We start from the raw sequence: 18968 nt of genomic DNA, 5'->3' as shown, positions 1-18968 counted from the left end.
TCTTCGAATCGACAAAAACTTCGGCAATAAATCGGCACTTTTATCAAACACTTGAAAAATATACAATTTCTTAAAATATTCTTAAAAATGCATATACACACAAAATTTGTGGAATATATAATGATTTGAGATATCCACCATATATCAATCAAAGTTTTTAGTTAAACAAGTAATTCATAGCCACTAAAAACTTAGTAGGTTAACATAGTGCTAGACTCATATACCAAAAAACAAGTACAACATCTGAATATATATAAGTTCAATAAATATAGAAGTCAAACTCCATAAAACTACAACTTCTAAATACATATTAAGTTCAAGTTTCAGTATCAATGAAAACTAAATGTAGTCCAACTTCTCATTTGGGCGGGGGCCCTAGCTCGGTTGGCTAAATCTTCCTTGTTGCAAGGGGTTGGTCATGGGTTCTAGTCTCCCCCGTCCCCGTGGTACCGGTGGGCGTGTCGCGCCAGCGCTACCGATCACATTAAAAAGTTTACCCGGCGCACTACAGTTTATAAGGGGGGCCGTGCCGCACCCGATTCCTGCAGTCTAATAAAAAAAAGAGGGCGGAGGCCCTAGCTCGGTTGGCTAACTCTTCCCTGTTGCAGGGGGTTGGTCACAGGTTCTAGTCTCCCCCGTCCCCGTGGTACCGATGGGTGTGTCGCGCCTGCGCTACCAATCACGTTAAAAAGTTTACCCAGCACACTGCAGTTTATAGGGGGGGCCGTTTTGCACCCGATTCCTACAGTCTAATTTAAAAAAAAAAAAAAACTAAAAGTAGCAATCATAAATTGCATAAATGAGTAAAACTCAAAAGATAACGTTGTTGTTGGGTGGTTGGTGCTAAAGTAGTTGTTGTGGCAACATTTTCAACAGGTGCCCTAATAGGTGCCTCACGCTCGACAGAAGCCTCTGATGGATGACTAAGCTCATGCTCCTCCTCACATGCTACCACATCTGCATCCCCAGTCATCTGCCTCTATCTCAAACTCAGCTAGTTGCTCATCTGTCAATAAAAGTTCATCCACATCCACATCTGCATCCTCACCATCAAGAGGAGCAATCCAATCTGCTAAATATGGATCAATGTCATCCAAGTCTAGTGTTTCATATGAAGCTTTCCCTTTCACCTTCTTTTTGCGAAAGAGAAGGTTGTAATTGACATAAACCAAGTCATTCAAGCGCTTTTGAGTCAACCTATTACGTTTTTTTGTGTGTATGTTCTGAAAAGTACTCCACTTTCTCTCGCAACCAGAAGCACTACAAGGCTGCAATAAAATTCGAAGGGCAAGCTATCAAAGATTAGGCATTGTGGCACCTTAATCTTCCCACCACAGATCTACAAGGATTAAGAAAAAACCATTTATGATGTAATAAAACTTCTAGTAAACTTCATAAGCGAAATAAATGGTATGATAAAACAAGATACATGTTATTTTTTACCTAGTTGCAAGGTGTATCTCCTACGTTTGCAATCAAGAGAAGAAAACAAATGCCCCTCTTCCCTCTAGTAGCTTTGCAACTCATCAAGTATGAGGCCTCAGAGGTCCATATCAGCAAGCAACCTTTGAATACATGTTGAGGTTCAACTAGTAGGCAATTGAATCAATATGTTGGTGGAGTTGTCAATTCCACCTCCAATTAATGATGTTCCATATGGGTCTATATTTGATGTTCCATATGGGTCTATATTTGGTTTCATTATCAGCAAGCAGCCTTTGAATACATGTTGAGGTTCAACTAGTAGGCAATTGAATCAATATGTTGGTGGAGTTGTTAGTTCCACCTCCAATTAATGATGTTCCATATGGGTCTATATTTGTTTCATTTGACCTGTACAAGTGTTGAATGGCCTCATATAGAAACCCCATGGGGTTTTTATCCCCATCCACAATTTTTAGAACCTTCACCAATGGTTCTCACACCTGGACATAAAAAAATTTACAAAATTCAGTCAATGAAGATATTTCAAAATTAAATACTAAATCATCTATGAAGACTTGAAAGCCTACTTTGAGGATCTCCTCCATTAGCTTTTCAAAGCTAGCATCAAGCACAATCCTCACAATCTTTTATGTTTCATGCTTCCTGGCATAAGGACTCTCTAACCATTTCTTATCTAGAAACATGTGCCTCAAGTCTAACAATGTCTCAAATATGCTTTGCAAGTTTAGAAAATTAGTAGCAACGCGTGTGACCCTTGCTCGTACAAGATCCTTACCACTAGTGATCTCTCTCATAAGACCCAAGACACATGTATGATTGAAGATGTACTTCACAATATTCCTTCCATCTTCAACCACCTTCTCCACCAAGCTTAGTTTCCCTAGAGCCTCAATAAGCAAGTCAAGACAATGGGCAACACAAGGGCTCCAAAATAATGTGGGATTCTCTCCATCAGAAGTCTACCGACAGCCACATAAGAAGCTGCATTATTAGTCACAATCTAGATGACATTAGCCACTCCCACTTCTATTACTACCTCATTCAACTAATTTTAGAAATACCGTCCCCCCTGAAGCAACTATATAATTGATGAGCATCATATTCCTGCCATTTGTCCACCCATTGAATATAATAGTGCGACCTTTCTGTTCCCAAACTTTTCTTTGCTCTTTCACAAGCTAATGAATGTTTCTTACCCCACCATCTAACAATGGCCCACTCACCTCATAAGGAATTGGGGGCCTGAACCCCTTACCAAACAAAGAAATCGAAGTTACCACTTGATCCCCAATACAAACTACATAAAGCATTGAAGGGAATACCATTGCAGATCCAAAATCTTGTAATTGCCACCTTTGTCTTCTCATGCATCTCTTTGTTCCATGCAGTGCCTGGCAACTTGGGTTGAGCAATAAGAGTGTTATGTGGAATCCAAAAGTCTGATAAGACGCACCCCCACATCTCAATCCTCGTATTTAGGGCCCAATGGAAGAAGTCTCTCCACATGTTTGTGATCCTGTAGAACTAAAAGTGCCCATTGGGGCTGCTATAGCCTCAAGTGTCCTCTTTTTAGCTGCCTTATTATTTAATTATTTTTGAACGCTTGTCAAAGCCTCTCTTGTAGCCTCATTCTAACATGTTTCGCATGGTGTAATATCATTGTATGGAATCTTTGCAAGACGGCATTTCAATCCGCTTATGATTGAAGTCATATGCTTATAGCAAAAAATACATTCAATGTGTCCTTTGAGTTCTCCTAGGATCCCATATTTCCATAATGCTACCAGTCATCTTGTGAAGAAATTGGTAGACTTTGAGAACCTAACAAAAAAACAATGAATTATGATTAGAAAGCTTCCAAATTTACAATAAATCAAATTTAATATTTTATAAATTTACTAAAATACTGTTATAAATCTATTAATATATCTTATAAATCTATTGAAACTATTAAAATGTATTATAAATATATTAAAATATATTAATTGTAAATCTGTTTAAAATATAGTAAATTGCAGCACTTACTATTTACTAATAGTATTAAGTTCAGTTAAAAAAAGAAAATAAGACAATATTAGTAATGTACTATTAATAATTATACTACATTTAAAATACTAAATTTGAATCAGTAATATTTAAACAGTAATTGTTAAATTATATATATATATATATATATTACAAATAATACTATATTATATACTATTATAGGAAATTTAAAAATTAAAACACGGCCTTATTGTATATTTTAAGTTTTTAATATTTAATTAAAAACCAAAACATAATACATTTTTTGAATTTTGATTAAATGATTTTGCTATTAAAAAATTAAGTTTTAAACAAAAAAAATTTAACCAAATATATTAAAAAAATTTAAAGAATTACAAAAAATAAAATACATTATAACATACCTCTGGAAGCTACCAAAAAACTCGAATGCCAGTGTTGTCCAATGCAGAGGTGCAAGGTTGAATGCAAAGATACTGAGAGCAAGGTTAAATCCTGATATTCACATCACAATTTGACTAGCTGTGGAAATCATGTCCTACTTATCAATTGATGAGCTTAAGGGGCTTTCTAATGAATGGTTCATAAGGCACAACACTTGGTGAAGGTTTTGCAAATGGGGTTGCAAGCTTTGGGTTTAACTGTGGAGGAAACTTCGTAGTTAAGCGCGCTCAGGCTGGAGTAGTACTGGGATGGGTGACCTCCCGGGAAGTCCCGGTGCTTCACCCCTGTGAGCATCACCTAGATCCAATGAGTGCTAAGTGTTCCATTTATTCTCATGAGAGATGGATTCATGTTGAATCACTACTCATGAAACATGGGTCATCGAGTTTGACTCAAAATCACACAGTTAAATCCTGATATTCACATCACAATACTGAGAGCAATGTCGGAGATACTGAGATGCAAACTCCTAACCTAAGTGTTTTTACCAGTGTTGATACTGAGATGCAAGGTCGAATGCAGACAATGTCATCGAGCAAACAAATGAGAGTGGTCGAGCAGAGTTGCAAACGAATGCAGAATGAGAGCCATTGCGAAGGAGACAAATGAATGGAAGATTCAATGCATACTTTTTTAACTTAATAGCAAACCTAAAAAATTTACCACTGCTCATGACTTTTCAACGATATTTGACTGCGAGCTTTGGAATATACCACAATTTATTCCCAAATTTTCACTGTGATTTTCAGGGATATACCATTGCCGAAATTTGGCACAATTTAATCGCCCACGTCTGTGCTGCGCGAAATACCGAATGATTGGTGATATTTTGCCAGAATTTTAAACCATGCTATAAGCTATTAATTTTTTTTAGAATAATAATTATATTGTCGTAACTTCTACTGTTTTTATAGGTTACAGCAATTCGGTGAATTCTTAATTGACACTGTTTATTAAGCTATTTCTTGCTATTCTTATGTTAACTGAGAATCTTCTAGTCACTCTTGTTTAATTGCACTGGAAAATGTCGTGAAGCAAGCTCAAAGAACAGATTTGCTTCAAATATCAAAAAAGAAATTAAGAAGTTTTGTTGCAACTAGAATCACAGTGTTGGATTTAAGCATGTGTTTGAAAAATGGAAATTCTTACAAGCTTCCCACACGAATCAGAAACAGAATCTTCAATATAATATATCTGTGCCATGTAGTCCATCCATGCATGATTGTGCACATTGTAGCAATTACCCCAAAAAATGACAATAACATTGGCAATCATAATATATCATTGGTAATATCAAGGCAGAATACAGAGAATTGCTAGGAGATGTGCAATGAAAACTTAAAGAACATATAAAATTGTCACCTTTAGTGTCCTGCCGTAAAATGGACATCAGTGCTTTCTGTACAGCATCCCTCTCCAGGTTTTCCTCTTTATAAAAAGAAAGTAAAAATCAGGAAATCAATAGCAAGAAATTATATCTCTAAAGTTTAAAATCAATGCTTGTACCTGCTAAAAGTAGCTGACCAAGAACATCAACAATCTTTGGTACATGCTCCGGAGTGTCCTTGCAAAGAAGAGGAAGGCCACGGATTGCCTGTACTCTAATCTGCATCCAAAAAACTCAAGACAATGTTTAGGACCGTATGAATCAAACTACAACACCATAATTAACAATTAGTTAATAGAATTCAGTCAATGACCATCAGGTTTCAGTTGAAGGCTTCCCAGCAATCATGGAATAGCTAGACCTGTTAGTTCAGATGAATAATGTGCTCACTCTGGCAGTCAAATGGACATAAATGTATCTTGCAGTTGTGTCTTAGCGTGAGCCAATTGATTTCTCCCATCTTTTTTTACTCCTAGAATTGAAGCTATGGCTTGAAATCTTTGGTTTACCCAACAGTTTGCATGGATTTGTAACATGTGATGCAATCTGATCTTTTTGTTGCTCTTGTAGATGAGATAAAAGACAAAAAGCAAGACCTTGTAACATAAAACTTCAAGGATTTTAAATTGATTTATACATTATATACTCGGGATCATCATAAACAATCTCTGATTAGTTACATCTTAACATGGTTCAGACTTTAATTATCAAGTCAGACATGCTTCCTCTTCTTGATTGATTAAAAAAATTAAGTTCCATGAAAATTTAATTCCATGTTAATAGGCTGTGTTTCTCATCTAACAAAACTCCTAATCTAAAGTAAAATAATAAGGAACTTTACTACCCCAATTCCTTACAAAATCGTGGGACACAATGACCTATTGTTAAGATTACTTATGAACTTGGATCAAGTTAGTAGCAAGCAAACAGGATCATGCTCACAACCCTTGGATCATTATCCTAGTGAATGCCATATGCATATGCCAAATCTTGAGAAAGTGCAAACAGATGCAGCGCTAGCTAATGAAGGCAGCGTCCCAAATACTGACCAAAAAGGCTTAAAAGATTTGCCTTAGTGACTTGATCCAATAGCAGCATAAGATTTGGAAGGTAAATAGGCAGTCAATATCCGCCCAGTTTTATAATGATCACAAGCACCACCAAAGATTATCAAGAAAGAAGAGTGTACATTAATGCGGTTTGACATGAATGGAAAGTCAAAGGTTCACATTTCCAGATGCCAATATAAAAATGTTTTGAAAATAACTGCAAACAAGATGAGCAGTCATTTGTACATTGGAAACTAAACCATAAAATAATAATTGATTAATCATATTCAAACTGTTAGTACAGTTGGTAGTGGAAACAAACAAACATACATTCAGGATTTGAAAGAAAACTAAATGACGACTGTAAGAAGAATATCATAGAGAGAAGCACAAGACAGACCTAGGTGAAAACTTGATCTTAGTAGTCTATGTTAAAGATCCAGTTCCCAAGCAAATTAGACAACTTATAGTTGTTGTGTTGCACAAAAATAAAAATGTGATGGGAATTGGATCAATATGCTCCATCTGGTCATGTATTTCTTAGCATTATATCAACAGATTTAAATGCTTATAAAAGATTTTAATTCTTACTTATAGACATTTTAATTGTGACGCATTCACATCCACTTTAAACTCAAATTCTACTTATGGCATCTAGTTAAAAGAAATCCTGGTAACGAGAACCAATATTCAACTTCTATCTGCATCACATAATTTCAGTGGTAGTTTTATTGGAAAAAAAGACCACCATCTGATTCCAGAATCCCTAAATGTCAAACCTCGGCCATGAAGTTGGCAGTGATGTACATGTACAGCCCTAGGCACTTCCAAGTAAAAGGAGGCTGAGAAAGCAACTCGGAAAGTTGACACATCTTTTAAGCATTCCCCTTATGTTGAGTAGATATCCTCATGAATACATAAGCTCCCATCAAAGTTATTTTCTCCTTTTGAAACTGTGACCAAGGATCACTCACTAATATGAGGTGCTCATAAAAACATGGATCACAAGCTAGAACCCAAGATTTTAGAAAACAGTTATAGGGAAGGGGGGCTTCCAATTTGTCCTTGATCATTTGATCAACTTTGAAGTGAACCAATACTGTAAGAATGTATCCTTGCACTCTGATCCTTCAATCCAAAATTCAAGAATACACAACTAAAAGTCCACAACTAGATTCTCTTCTCTAGCAACTCAGAGAACAGCAACAACACAACACCCTGTAAGAAGAGCAGATAAATAAAACCCCAAGAGTTTTTGGGAACTCCAAGCAGTTAATATATTATTGCAGTAAAATATATAGATATGCTTTCAGAAACAAGCCTGTGAGTCTCTGTTTGTCCCCAAATGCAAGCTGACCTGTATCAAATCACCAACTTTTCATTCTCCACCCTTCACACTTTTCCAATATTTTCGACCACTGATCTGAGAATTCCCTTTTAGAGCTTAATGGGAGGAACAGGCTTGAAGCATAAGATAAAAACTGGAAAATCAATATCTTGCTAAAGCTTGAGTATTCATGTTTCACATTTCATACGGATCAGAGTAAATTTAGAATAGTGGTTCCAGATCAAGATTTGCCTTCAAGTGGTTGATTGCCAAAACTCGTGGGATTCCAAGAGCCAGAGCAATATATACCATGACCAAAATCATCTTCACTTAGGTTAAATTTGACAAGCATATCTTACTTCAAGTAGGGGAAAATTGACTCACCCCCAACTCATCTTCTTCGCATAAATCAAAAAGAGCACTTATGGCATCAGCATTGAGACTCGGAAAATGCTTGAAGAAGCGTGGAATAAATTGAGCTGCCAACTGCTTTGCTCTGCTACTTCCTTTAGCTGCTGCTATGACTCCAATGTAATCACTCTCATTCTGCCATAACAAACCAATAAATAGCAATCAGTATGAAACCCACGAGACAAAATGCGAAAAAAATCAAAAGAATGTAATATTGAAATTAAACAGCTTTGGCAAATAAATAAAAACAAAAGAAATTGAACAAAATTCACGCAATGATAATCTTTGTTACCAAGTGCAGAAAATACGATATTCCATGAAAATTTTTGGAAAGATCCATTTGCTAGAGAAATAAAAAAACATGTATGAATATGCATATGTACAAAAAATCACACAAAATAAACATATGCCAAATTTCAATGAAGACTGCACAGAAAGATGGCATGCACATGCAATAGTTGAAACTTGAAGTATTAATTTGCCTCAAAATTTACCAAGGTCACTTGGAGACTTCGAGATTGGTAATGGTACTGGTACAGCTAATGTATAATTTGATCAAGAAATATCATTACATAGAGCTTTGAAAACAAGAACAATGGAATGGTTCAAATTTGAACATTTAAACCACTCAACTAGGGCTTTGAACGACAACGTCTGCACTTCCAGCTGCGGAAAATGATGTTAAAAAAATTATTTGTCTTTTAATTTGCCTTTTTCACCTTAAGTGCCGGAGACACCATAAAACTTGGCAGGCGACGTTGAGATGAAGTATCTGCTCATTTTTCAGGTCTCTGGGTATGCGTCTCTGTCTCCATCTCCAAGACGTGTCTCGGACGGGTGGAGACGAGACACATCTCCAGTTAGAATGCAATTTACAATACAAAAAGTTTTTGTATCAAACTAACTGATTTGTTATGCATGAAAAATCCATGTCAAACATGATATTAGACAAATCTGGACATGATGCCATTCCTCACATAACTATAAAATCATTCTAGAATATATCTACAACTGAAATAAAACAAACTACAAGAACTTTCAAATTTTCAATGTCATTGAGCAATTGGTAACTATGAAGTAAATAGACAAATGTAAGGCCATTCCTTGCAAAACATAAAATCATACTAGAATATATATTTTATAACTCAAACAAAACAAATTACAAGAATTTTCAATGTCATTGGTATTTAACTTTTGGTAACTATGAGGCAAGTAGACCAATCTAATGCCATTCCTTGCAAAACTATAAAAATCACGCTAGTATATATCTACAGTTCAACCAAAACAAATTACAGGAATTTTCTACCTTATTGAAGTTGCCATTCCCAACATAAAACAGCAGCTCAAAGAATGAAATGAGAGACTTGTTAAGGCACACTTCTATTATACCCAAAGGATGAAAACCCCACAAAGTTAATCTTATGTTAGAAATAAGGATGAAACAAAAAATAAAAAATACAGAATTCATTGTATCATCACTCCTCTCACCATTATCAATACACCATATAAACCATGCACAAAAAGCCCTCTAAATGATAAGAGAGAGACTCCAGTGCAATCACTTCAATTGCAGCACACTTAAATGAAACTAAATAAAAATTCAGCTAAGGCTTCACAAAAAAATTGAACAACATGAAAATAGAAATGATTACAAAACTAAAATTTATGACTGAATAACAGCCTAGAGTAAAACACTTATGATCAGGTTGCCAGTGCCATGCATCAACCAAAAGAGAAAATAGAAACAACAGAAAATGCTACTATTTTAGCTATGAGATACATCAACAGAGATACCACAAGATTATAAGGTCCCTACAATGTCTGCAAGTTACTCTGCATCGTCCACTCAAATGCAAAAGCTCTACCTTGTTGTAGTTTTAGGCATAATGATATTGTACGGTAAATAGAAACAGAAAGAAAAAGAATTACTGTGCAAAATCTAAGATACCGATGTGTGGTATTTTGGCCAGTATGTGGATGCAGATTCACGGGGATGCACGCATGCGTTTGGAAGCGGCACGGAGGTGGACAAGAAGCGTGGCCGCTGCCTGTGGATGCTTGCGGAATGCTTGGGAAAGCATTCACAAAGTATCCATCAAGCACCTAGGCAAATCCACTAAGCATCCGGAAACTCATTAAAGCATGTGTTAAAATAGTTTTTTTTAATTTAATTTTGACTCCTTTTTGCCCCAAAACCCTAAAACGGCCCTAATATAGGCCATTGATTGCTCAATCATCTCTCATTTTGTTTGCAGCTAGTCTCTCTTCTCATTTGGTCTCCATTTTGGCATTTTGAAAGCAAGGCCATTATTTTTTAAGAGGATCATTCGTAGGGTGTCTAATAACTTCTATAAAGGACGTCTAAGCATCTAAAATAAGCATTTGATCCATTTCATGACCTTTTTTAGTGATTTTTTATTTAGATGTTCATCAATTTTTCAAATTTTGGAAAAAAATTTCCATTTTTTTTGTTTTTTTTTTAAGAAATGCAGGAACAAGTTTAGCTATCTTTTTTTAGTATTTTTGTATCATATATTTGCACTTGTATGTTTCATGTTCATTGTTTATTTAAATAGTTCTAATTTAATATTTTTATTTTCTATTAGATTCATAGTTTGTATTGTGCAAGAATGGCCACTACTGGTAGTCAAAGTTCAGCAGCAGGGCAAGGTCAACGAAGTGATAACTTCAATATTAATGTGGCATCTCCATTATGTAGACACACCACAAGATTACCACAGGTTTCAGAAGGTGGGTCATACATTTGGAAATGCAATGTATGTCATAATAGTAACCATTCAACAGCTCATTTTATAAGCCCTACTGGTAAAGGAATAGCATTGTGCAAGGGAAGCAAAGATGGAAAAAGGATGACTGATGCATAGTTAGCTGGATTTATGAAAGAGCAAGAAGTTGTTGATCGTTTAGTAAGCAAATTAAAAACAAGTTTGTACAAACCTTCATCCACAGAGCAAAGTGAATGTTTCCACCAATCATGTTGCATCCTCCAAACATCCATTTTTGGAAGTGGGTGAGGAAGATGAAGAAGTAGAAGTTATTACCCGCAAAAGAGGTCATTTGGATCAAGCATTCAAAATGGGGGCAAGAGTGCTTGCTGATGAAGCAATTGCACATTGCCTTTATGCCAATGGTCTTCCTTTCAATTTGGTAAGGAAATGGTTGCAGCCATCCTTAAAGCACCAGCTGATTACATTAGCCCTAGGTTTGAAAAGGTTCGTACTACTCTTTTGCAAAAAGAAAAGGTTTCTAGAGACAAATCTCTTCAACAAATTAAGATGTTTTGGAAAACTTCCGATATAACTATTGTATGCGATGGATGGAAAGACACATAAAACCAACCACTAATCAATGTGATTGCAATGTCCCCCAAAGGGGCAATGTTTTTTAGGACAATTGATTGTGAAGGACAAGACAAGGATTCACAATTCATTACTAGAATTCTCATTGAGGCAATAGAGATGGAGGGCAGTGAGAATGTGGTCCAAGTGGTCACAAATAATGCCAAGAATTGTAGGGGTGCAAGTGCTTTGGTTGAGTCTCAATACGACCATATTTTTTGGACACCATGCATCGTACACACTCTCAACTTGGTCATGCAACAAATTGGCACCCAAATAAGATTGGGTGAAGCAAATATACAAAGAGGGAGAGGAGATTCAAATGTTTGTGACAAACCACCACATGTCACAATCCATATTCAGATCATTCTCCAAGTTGGAGTTGTTGAAGGTAAATTTAAAATTGTAATTACTTAGTTTCATTTATTTATTTATTCAATTATTTTGAATAAGTATTATATTCATATTCAATTTTCAATTTTTCTTGTTTATAACTTTGCTTTACATTCATTGTCATATTGTCCAACTTGCTTAGGTTGTTGAAACTAGATTTGCATCTCATATTGTTCTTATGAGACGACTCCTCAAGGTGCAATCAACATTGAGCCAAATGCTTATTTGTAACCAATGGGGTGTATGGAAGGCTTCAAATTCAGAGAGAGCCTTGAAGGTCAAGGGAATGGTCTTGGATGAGCATTGGTGGTCTTGTGTGCAATTTTTATTGGATTTCACCAAGCCTATCATGACTATGCTACGCTTTGCTGATACAGATACACCTTGCATGGCAGATGTGCACGATGGCATGGACACCATTATAGAAAAGGTAAAGCTTTCCATACAAGCACATGAGACTAACCCCACAAAATGTGAAGCCTTGTGCAATCAAGTGGAGGCAATCATTCATCATCATTGGGAGAAGATGACTACCCCATTGCACCTCCTTGCATATGCCTCTCCAAGGTATTATAGCCAAGAAATACTTGCTATGCCAGATAAAGTTGCACCCTATGCGGATGAAGAAGTTGCTACCGGGTGCTACACTGTATTTGCAAGACTCTTCCCAAAGGATGAAATGCACAAAAAAGTGAGGCTAGAATTTGGCTTATTTGCTTCATGATCAAAACTTACTCCATATGCAATAAAGGACCAAAATGACATGGGAGCTATCACATGGTGGTACATGTATGGTCAACCAATCAAGAACCTACAACATTTTGCAATCCAGATCCTCTCACAAGTTTGTTTTCATTTTTTTTTATTTAACAATTGTATTCTACAATTTAGCGTTTAACATTCTTCAATTTGCTTTTCATTTGTATGTTTAATTCTATAAACAATATACACGTTGCAAGTTCTTCCGCTACTAAACGAAATTAGAGTACATACCCCTATATCCATTCTATGAAACGCAACCGGTTGGGCTCAAAGAACGCTGAGGACTTGGTTTATATACATACCAACTTGCATCTTTTGTCACGTAAGGAGGATGGATACAAGGAAGGGTCAACCAAGCTTTGGGATGTAGCCCCTGAATGTGCAAACTCGGATGTAACACTTCAGAATCTTACTGTGATGACTGATAATGATGTTAATAACATCATAGCACGTGCATATAGCACAACTGGAACCATGCTTGATTCAAATGACGTGTTGCAGCAGAAGGAGATGATGAGAATGTGAATTTTTCTGAGAATCCTAATGATTCTGATTGACTAAATTTGATTTGTGAATCTTGAGCCTTGACTCTTAATTGATTAACATTGAACCATGATCTAGCACAACTAGAACCATGTTTGATTCAAATGAACTTGCAAGTGTTGCAGCAGAAGGAGATGATGAGAATGTGAATTTTTTTGAGAATCCTTATGATTGTGATTGACTGAATTTGATTTGTAAATCTTGAGCCTTAACTCTTGATTGATCACCATTGAACCATGAACTATGTTTTGATTTTGTAATTCGAATTGCATTGGAATCTTGAACTCAAGTAATTTACTAATTAGACATTTCTGTTATTTCAATTTGAATATGCTAATTGCTATGGAATGGTTTACTTTTCATTTTGTATATTTCTTGCATTTCTTTGCATAGATAAATTATATTATACATACATACATATGTGTGTGTGTGTGTGTGTGTGTGTGTGTGTGTGTGTGTGTGCACCCAAACGCATCCAAAATCCCAAAAAATAACTGCACATTAGCACCCCCCACCCACATCAGCATCAGAACCAACATTGATAACTTAGTGCAAAATATATAAACAAGGCCACTAACATATTAAACTTAATATATAGAAAAACCAAGCAAGGTAGAACTTGTCATTAAAATTTAATTTTAATCTAAAATACATATAACCAGTCTTCCATTATTTCAAGCTAAGTAGACGAGTTTGTATTCTGCAAGGATACAATGTCACCAATCATTACATGTTAGTAAAACAATCATGCATAGGTTCCACAAACATAAATTTGCATTTGTATTAATTTGCTTTTAAAAGACAAGAATATCAAAATAGATAAATATTACTCAATTGCTTTGAAAAACATAAACAATATTATAAGTGTAAGATATAAACTATGATAAATTGATTAACCAGTGATCCCCTGATAAGTTAACCCCACGCTCCTTAAGGACATGTTCTCAAGGACATACCCCATTTTATGAGATGGGGACATCCTAAGAGTTGTAGGACAGGGACAAAACATCCCCATAAGTTAATCCCACACTCCCCAAGGATGTGTTCTCAAGGACATACCCCATTTTATGAGATGGGAACATCCTAAGAGTTGTAGGACAGAGACAAAGCATCCCCCTACCCCCAAAAGAAGCTATTGCAGGAAAAATGTTAGAGAGTGTTAGATATCCTTCAAGATGTTTCCCTCTTGGAAGGAAACATAGGACTCCCTACCATCCCCAAGACAACTTAGGGACCTGCAGACACCCCTCGAACCTCTCAAGAATTGCCAAGAATGTCACACCCTTGTAAAAAATAACAATTACTAACCTTTAAATCAATCATAAGAAATTAAACCCTAAACCTAAATCTAAAAGGGGTCCACAACCACCCCAAAACTTTATAACTTGCACAATTAAAATCACAAAAGGAATGGACCACCAAGACTGCCAACTCTAAAAAAATTATAAACATGTCAGCCCCTATAGGTTCCACAAGGAAATGTCCCACCAAAAACCCTGCATTCCGGAGATGAGAGTATTTCTAGATGGTACGACTTGGGGGAATATCTTCCAACAGCAGTGCCAGCTTTTGCTGGGGACATCATCAGGTCATTTACCTATGGCACACACAATTACAGTATGATTGCAACCTTGGTTCCATTCAGGGGACACTCCCAGAGATGCTATATTGCAGATTTTGCCTTGAAAATTTTGATTCACCTCAATTTGTACAGCAGCACCATCCCCCCATTGTCCCCACCAAATTCAAGTCCTTGGTCCCCCTATCACTGAAACCTATCCCTGCATCCCTCCATGGGGAAACTCCTTGGAGCTATGTTGTATGCTATAAAAACTAAAAAGGTTGAAAATAATAATTTAAGGCTTTTTTAAATAAATGTGAATGTACCATGAAGTTCTTGTGGTTTTGACACTACTCATGTCCCCCGCTAGGACCACCATCCCCAGACCCTCACCCTGATTATAAAAAAATTGTTTCATTTTGTGCCAGATTAAGTTCAAGTAATTGAATTCTATTCATTCTTTTGTATGGGAAGCGAGTATTGATTCTGTGTAATGTTACTATGGTTACAGTAAAATGATTTGAAAAATAAAAATTATGATCTTGGTAAAGATCAGAGTTAAGTTGGCGAGTCCAACAACGACTCGGCAAGTCCCGAGGCGAGGCTGGTAGCCTCTTGCCTCGAACTCAGACGAATCCTGGGTGAATTTTCATGGACTTGCCAGACTTGCTGACTCTGAGTTGGATTAAGGGTGTGTGTTCATTGGAACTGCAACTTCTCATGTATATTTTTGTAATTGTCTATTTGCTAGCAAAATCCTTACTTGAAAACATGTTGAAACTCATGACTAGTTCTTTTAGACACTTGTACAGATGATTCAATACAGGTCCCTGCCCAAGAAAATGGAATACATAAAGAATAACACCAATAGAATTACAGAAACATACACAGGGTTGATGGTAAACAAGAACAAAAAGCAGAACATTGCCATCCACAAAAAGCACCAACAGAAACTGCAATCAAATGTTTCTGTGGTTACAATTTACTGTCAAATGACTTAGAAAAAAATATACAAGGATACAGTGAAGATGCTTTAAGTTTTGTAACATTACTATGGTAATAGTCAAACAATTTAGACAGAGTGACAATGCTTGGCTTTATAACATGTCACCAACAGAAATTACAATCAAATGTAACTATGGTTACAACTTACACTCAAATGATTTAGGAAAAATATACAAGGGCTCAGTAGAGATGCTTTAAAGTGGTGTAATATTACGACATTTAGAGTCAAACAATTTCAAATTAGTGACAACGCTTGGATTGATAATGTGTAAGTTGAAATGAAATGAAATGAAATGAAATGATTCTACTAACATCCACGAGGCCAAAGGTCTATGGGACTAGAAAAGGGGATCCACTAAATAACCACTAAATATCCTGCTGGAATTTTTCCAGGCTGTCTCTTCTTTTGTGGAGCTGCATTAGCAAGGCAGCCACCTTGTGAAGTCTTGGTCCCTCAAAAAGCTCATGTATACTGTCCACTTGTATCATGTCCATGAATTAGACCCAAAGTCTTTGTATGTCGTACACTCCTTGATATAGTGTCATTCCATCTCCACCGCGCCCTCATTACAAAACCTACAAATTCTCTCCTCCGACCTTTCTTTAGGGATCTTCCATCTGCCGGTTTCACACCTCAAGTGATGTGAATAGGACCTCAATTGAGCTATCAGGATTCTTGCCTTTCCTCTGATGTCGGCTCCTAGGTATTCTTTGTCACCGTGCTCGCAAGTGTGGTTAAATTTGCTGACATAGTAAGCCTGTTTTCTACCTATTTGATTTGTCCACATGGCAGTCCTAACTTTTTCTAATACCCACTTTTTTATCTCCGTGTTAGTTTCTAGGCACTCTTGATAATCAATGTTCCATTTGTTGAGCCATTTATTATTTTGTTTCCTCCATGTCTTCTTTCAACAATCTAGCTTCTCCCCAACCACTAACTTAGGCCAGCGGTATGCATCCATCTTTTCTACTTTTTTTAGATAGCTAAGCAAGCAAATAACTGCATAGGCTTTCACCGAGAACATGCCTACTTCAGCCAGAAGAATCTCATAAGGAACACTTGATTTGACTTTGAGGTTGGTGGTGATGAAATGTTTTTGAATTCTTTCTATTTGTCGCAATTTATGGTTCGATACACTGCTCCCCCATATTTCATTGTCGTATAAGACAACTAGAATCACCAAAAGCCCAAATAGGATTTTCAGAGTCTTCCAGTCCCACAACTCCACTTTCTTGCACCTATTCTAAAGGAGGTAAGAGGCCTTCCATCCCCATTGTATCCTTTTTGATCTGCAAGTTTCCCAGAGTAGCTGATAATGGAAGTCAACCCCTATGTACTTGTATTCTTTCACAATTTCTAATGTGTTACCCTTAAATATGCATGCATGTTGCTGTTGTCTTTTCTTCAGGGAGAAGATCATGATTTTGGTCTTAGATGTGTTGAATTCCATCTCTACCTCTATGCAAAAGGTCTCTAGTTTACTCAAATGCTCTCTCAAGCCTCTAGCAGTCTTAGCGATGAGGATGAGGTCATCCGCATAAAGAAACAGTCTAACCACATAACCAGCAAGTTGAATACTGTCATGTCCCCTTTTCAAATAATTAAAAAATAATAAACTTTGCTAAGGCAGGCAGGCTCCAAAAAGGTGAAGTTTCGGAAAAAGAGGCTAATCTTTGGAAACCAATGGACTAATAAATAAAAATTATTATTAAATTATATTTTATTAACCCCTCTTGGACATGAGTTAGGGTTATGCCCTCTTTTAAGGGGTTTGGAGGCATTTTGGGCTCATTTCAGAACTTGATTTTTGCGAATTTTCTTGTTGTTCTTCAGAGGCTGCCAAACCTGTGGAGAAGGAGACCCAAGAACGGGAGTTTGCAGGTTTCCAGGAAGGCTAAGGACGGGAGTTTGAAGCCATTCCATGTGCATGCTAATACAGAGTTTGCCTTTGTGCTGAATAGTGCCGATTTGTGGGTTTTCGGGGTTGTTTTTGGTTTGAGTTTGGTGTTTTCAGTTGAGTGTTTCATATCAGTCTGGGTTGCTGCTGTATTTCAGACTTTAAGATGTTAAAATAGAGCTGAATATATGTATTGGGTCGTGATTAAACTTCTGAGATAGTTTATGAGTGTTTTTGTGGTGTTTCCGGGCATTGTGTGTTAATTTCAGGAGCCCGATTGAGCATAGTTTTGTCCTACATTTGTGAGCTGTTGTGTAAAGGCTATACAACTCTGGAAATGTCATTTTGTAAGATGTTATGCTGCTGAAATTTCTGTAAAAATGTCCATTCTCAGATTTATTAATAATTTGTGAAGTTGTGAAGTTTTTTGGCACTAATTTGGACATACCCGATTTGGGTTTTATTGGGAAATTGGCAGATCTTTGTAATATTAGTTGTTTGATTTTAAAGATCTGATTTGAGGCTGGAAATACCATGCAAAATCAGTAAAGGGACATTTCAGTGGTATCAGAGCCATGATCTTGCCAGCCTGAGAGTTTGTAGAAGTTGCATGTCAGTTTTAACAACTACCCAGATCTTGCATGTCAGTTTTGACAACTACCCAGATCTTGCATGTCATATTTTATGGTTGCATGTTGCTTCTAATTAGTTGCATGTCAAAGTTTATGATCGCATGCAACTAAGTGAAAGAGAAAAAAGATATTTTGCAGCGAGAAAAGAATAAAGAAATTTTGATCAAACCCCCAGTTGAAAGCAAAAATACAAAATCCAAGGAATAAAAAAGTATGGCTGATCCAGATGAGATGGCAAAGAAATTCTTCCAAGACATCCAAAATACTCAGAAGCAAACAGTGGATGGTTTGGCGGAAACTAGAGAGGCTTTGCGAATATTGACAGAAAAATTACAAGGAGTTGCATCTATTAATGAGAAAGGGAGCACTTCAGAGGAGCCAAGAAATGGGAGATCCACACCATCTAAATCAACCAAAACTATTTTCTTACCTGCAGATGAGCCACCAGTACCAAATCCAGCCATTAATCCAGTGGAAGAGGTTACAGGTAACTTGATTACATTAAGAGCTACTTACAATGGCTTAAATGATGACTTTCGTAGTTCAGTTCCTTTTAGAGAATATGTGAATATGATGAACACTTTGATGCCCAAGAAAGAGAACAGGAGGGAGCATGACACAAGTGGAAGAGAGCTCAAAAATAAAATAAGCAAGTACAGCACCTACTTTTGATGGAACAAATAAAATTTCAGCTAGAGCATGGCTACAAAAATTACAAACTTTCTTCAAACTTAACCCCATGAAAGA

General features: G+C 36.5%; 1 protein-coding gene across 2 annotated transcripts in view; it reads right to left on the bottom strand.

Moving 5' to 3' along the window:
- The window catches only part of LOC149549879 (apoptosis inhibitor 5-like protein API5), a 63854-nt gene that overhangs the window by 29447 nt on the left and 15439 nt on the right, over positions 1 to 18968 (bottom strand). The window contains exons 2-4 of one of the 2 annotated variants that reach the window (XM_089793097.1): positions 8042 to 8203; positions 5401 to 5500; positions 5257 to 5322 (exon numbers count right to left, since the gene is read on the bottom strand). In XM_089793097.1, coding sequence (XP_089649223.1) covers positions 5257 to 5322; positions 5401 to 5500; positions 8042 to 8203 — 328 coding nt within the window. Of the gene's footprint in view, positions 1 to 5256; positions 5323 to 5400; positions 5501 to 7109; positions 8204 to 18968 lie in introns of those variants that run through there. The other variant, XM_089793098.1, reaches the window with a different exon arrangement.

Source organism: Cupressus sempervirens, chromosome 7, assembly GCF_028749045.1.
Source record: "Cupressus sempervirens isolate cs-2001-9-10 chromosome 7, ASM2874904v1, whole genome shotgun sequence".
Classification (NCBI taxonomy): Eukaryota; Viridiplantae; Streptophyta; class Pinopsida; order Cupressales; family Cupressaceae; genus Cupressus; species Cupressus sempervirens.
Note: the sequence above shows the minus strand (reverse complement) of the source record. Positions and strands in the feature narration are given on the sequence as shown.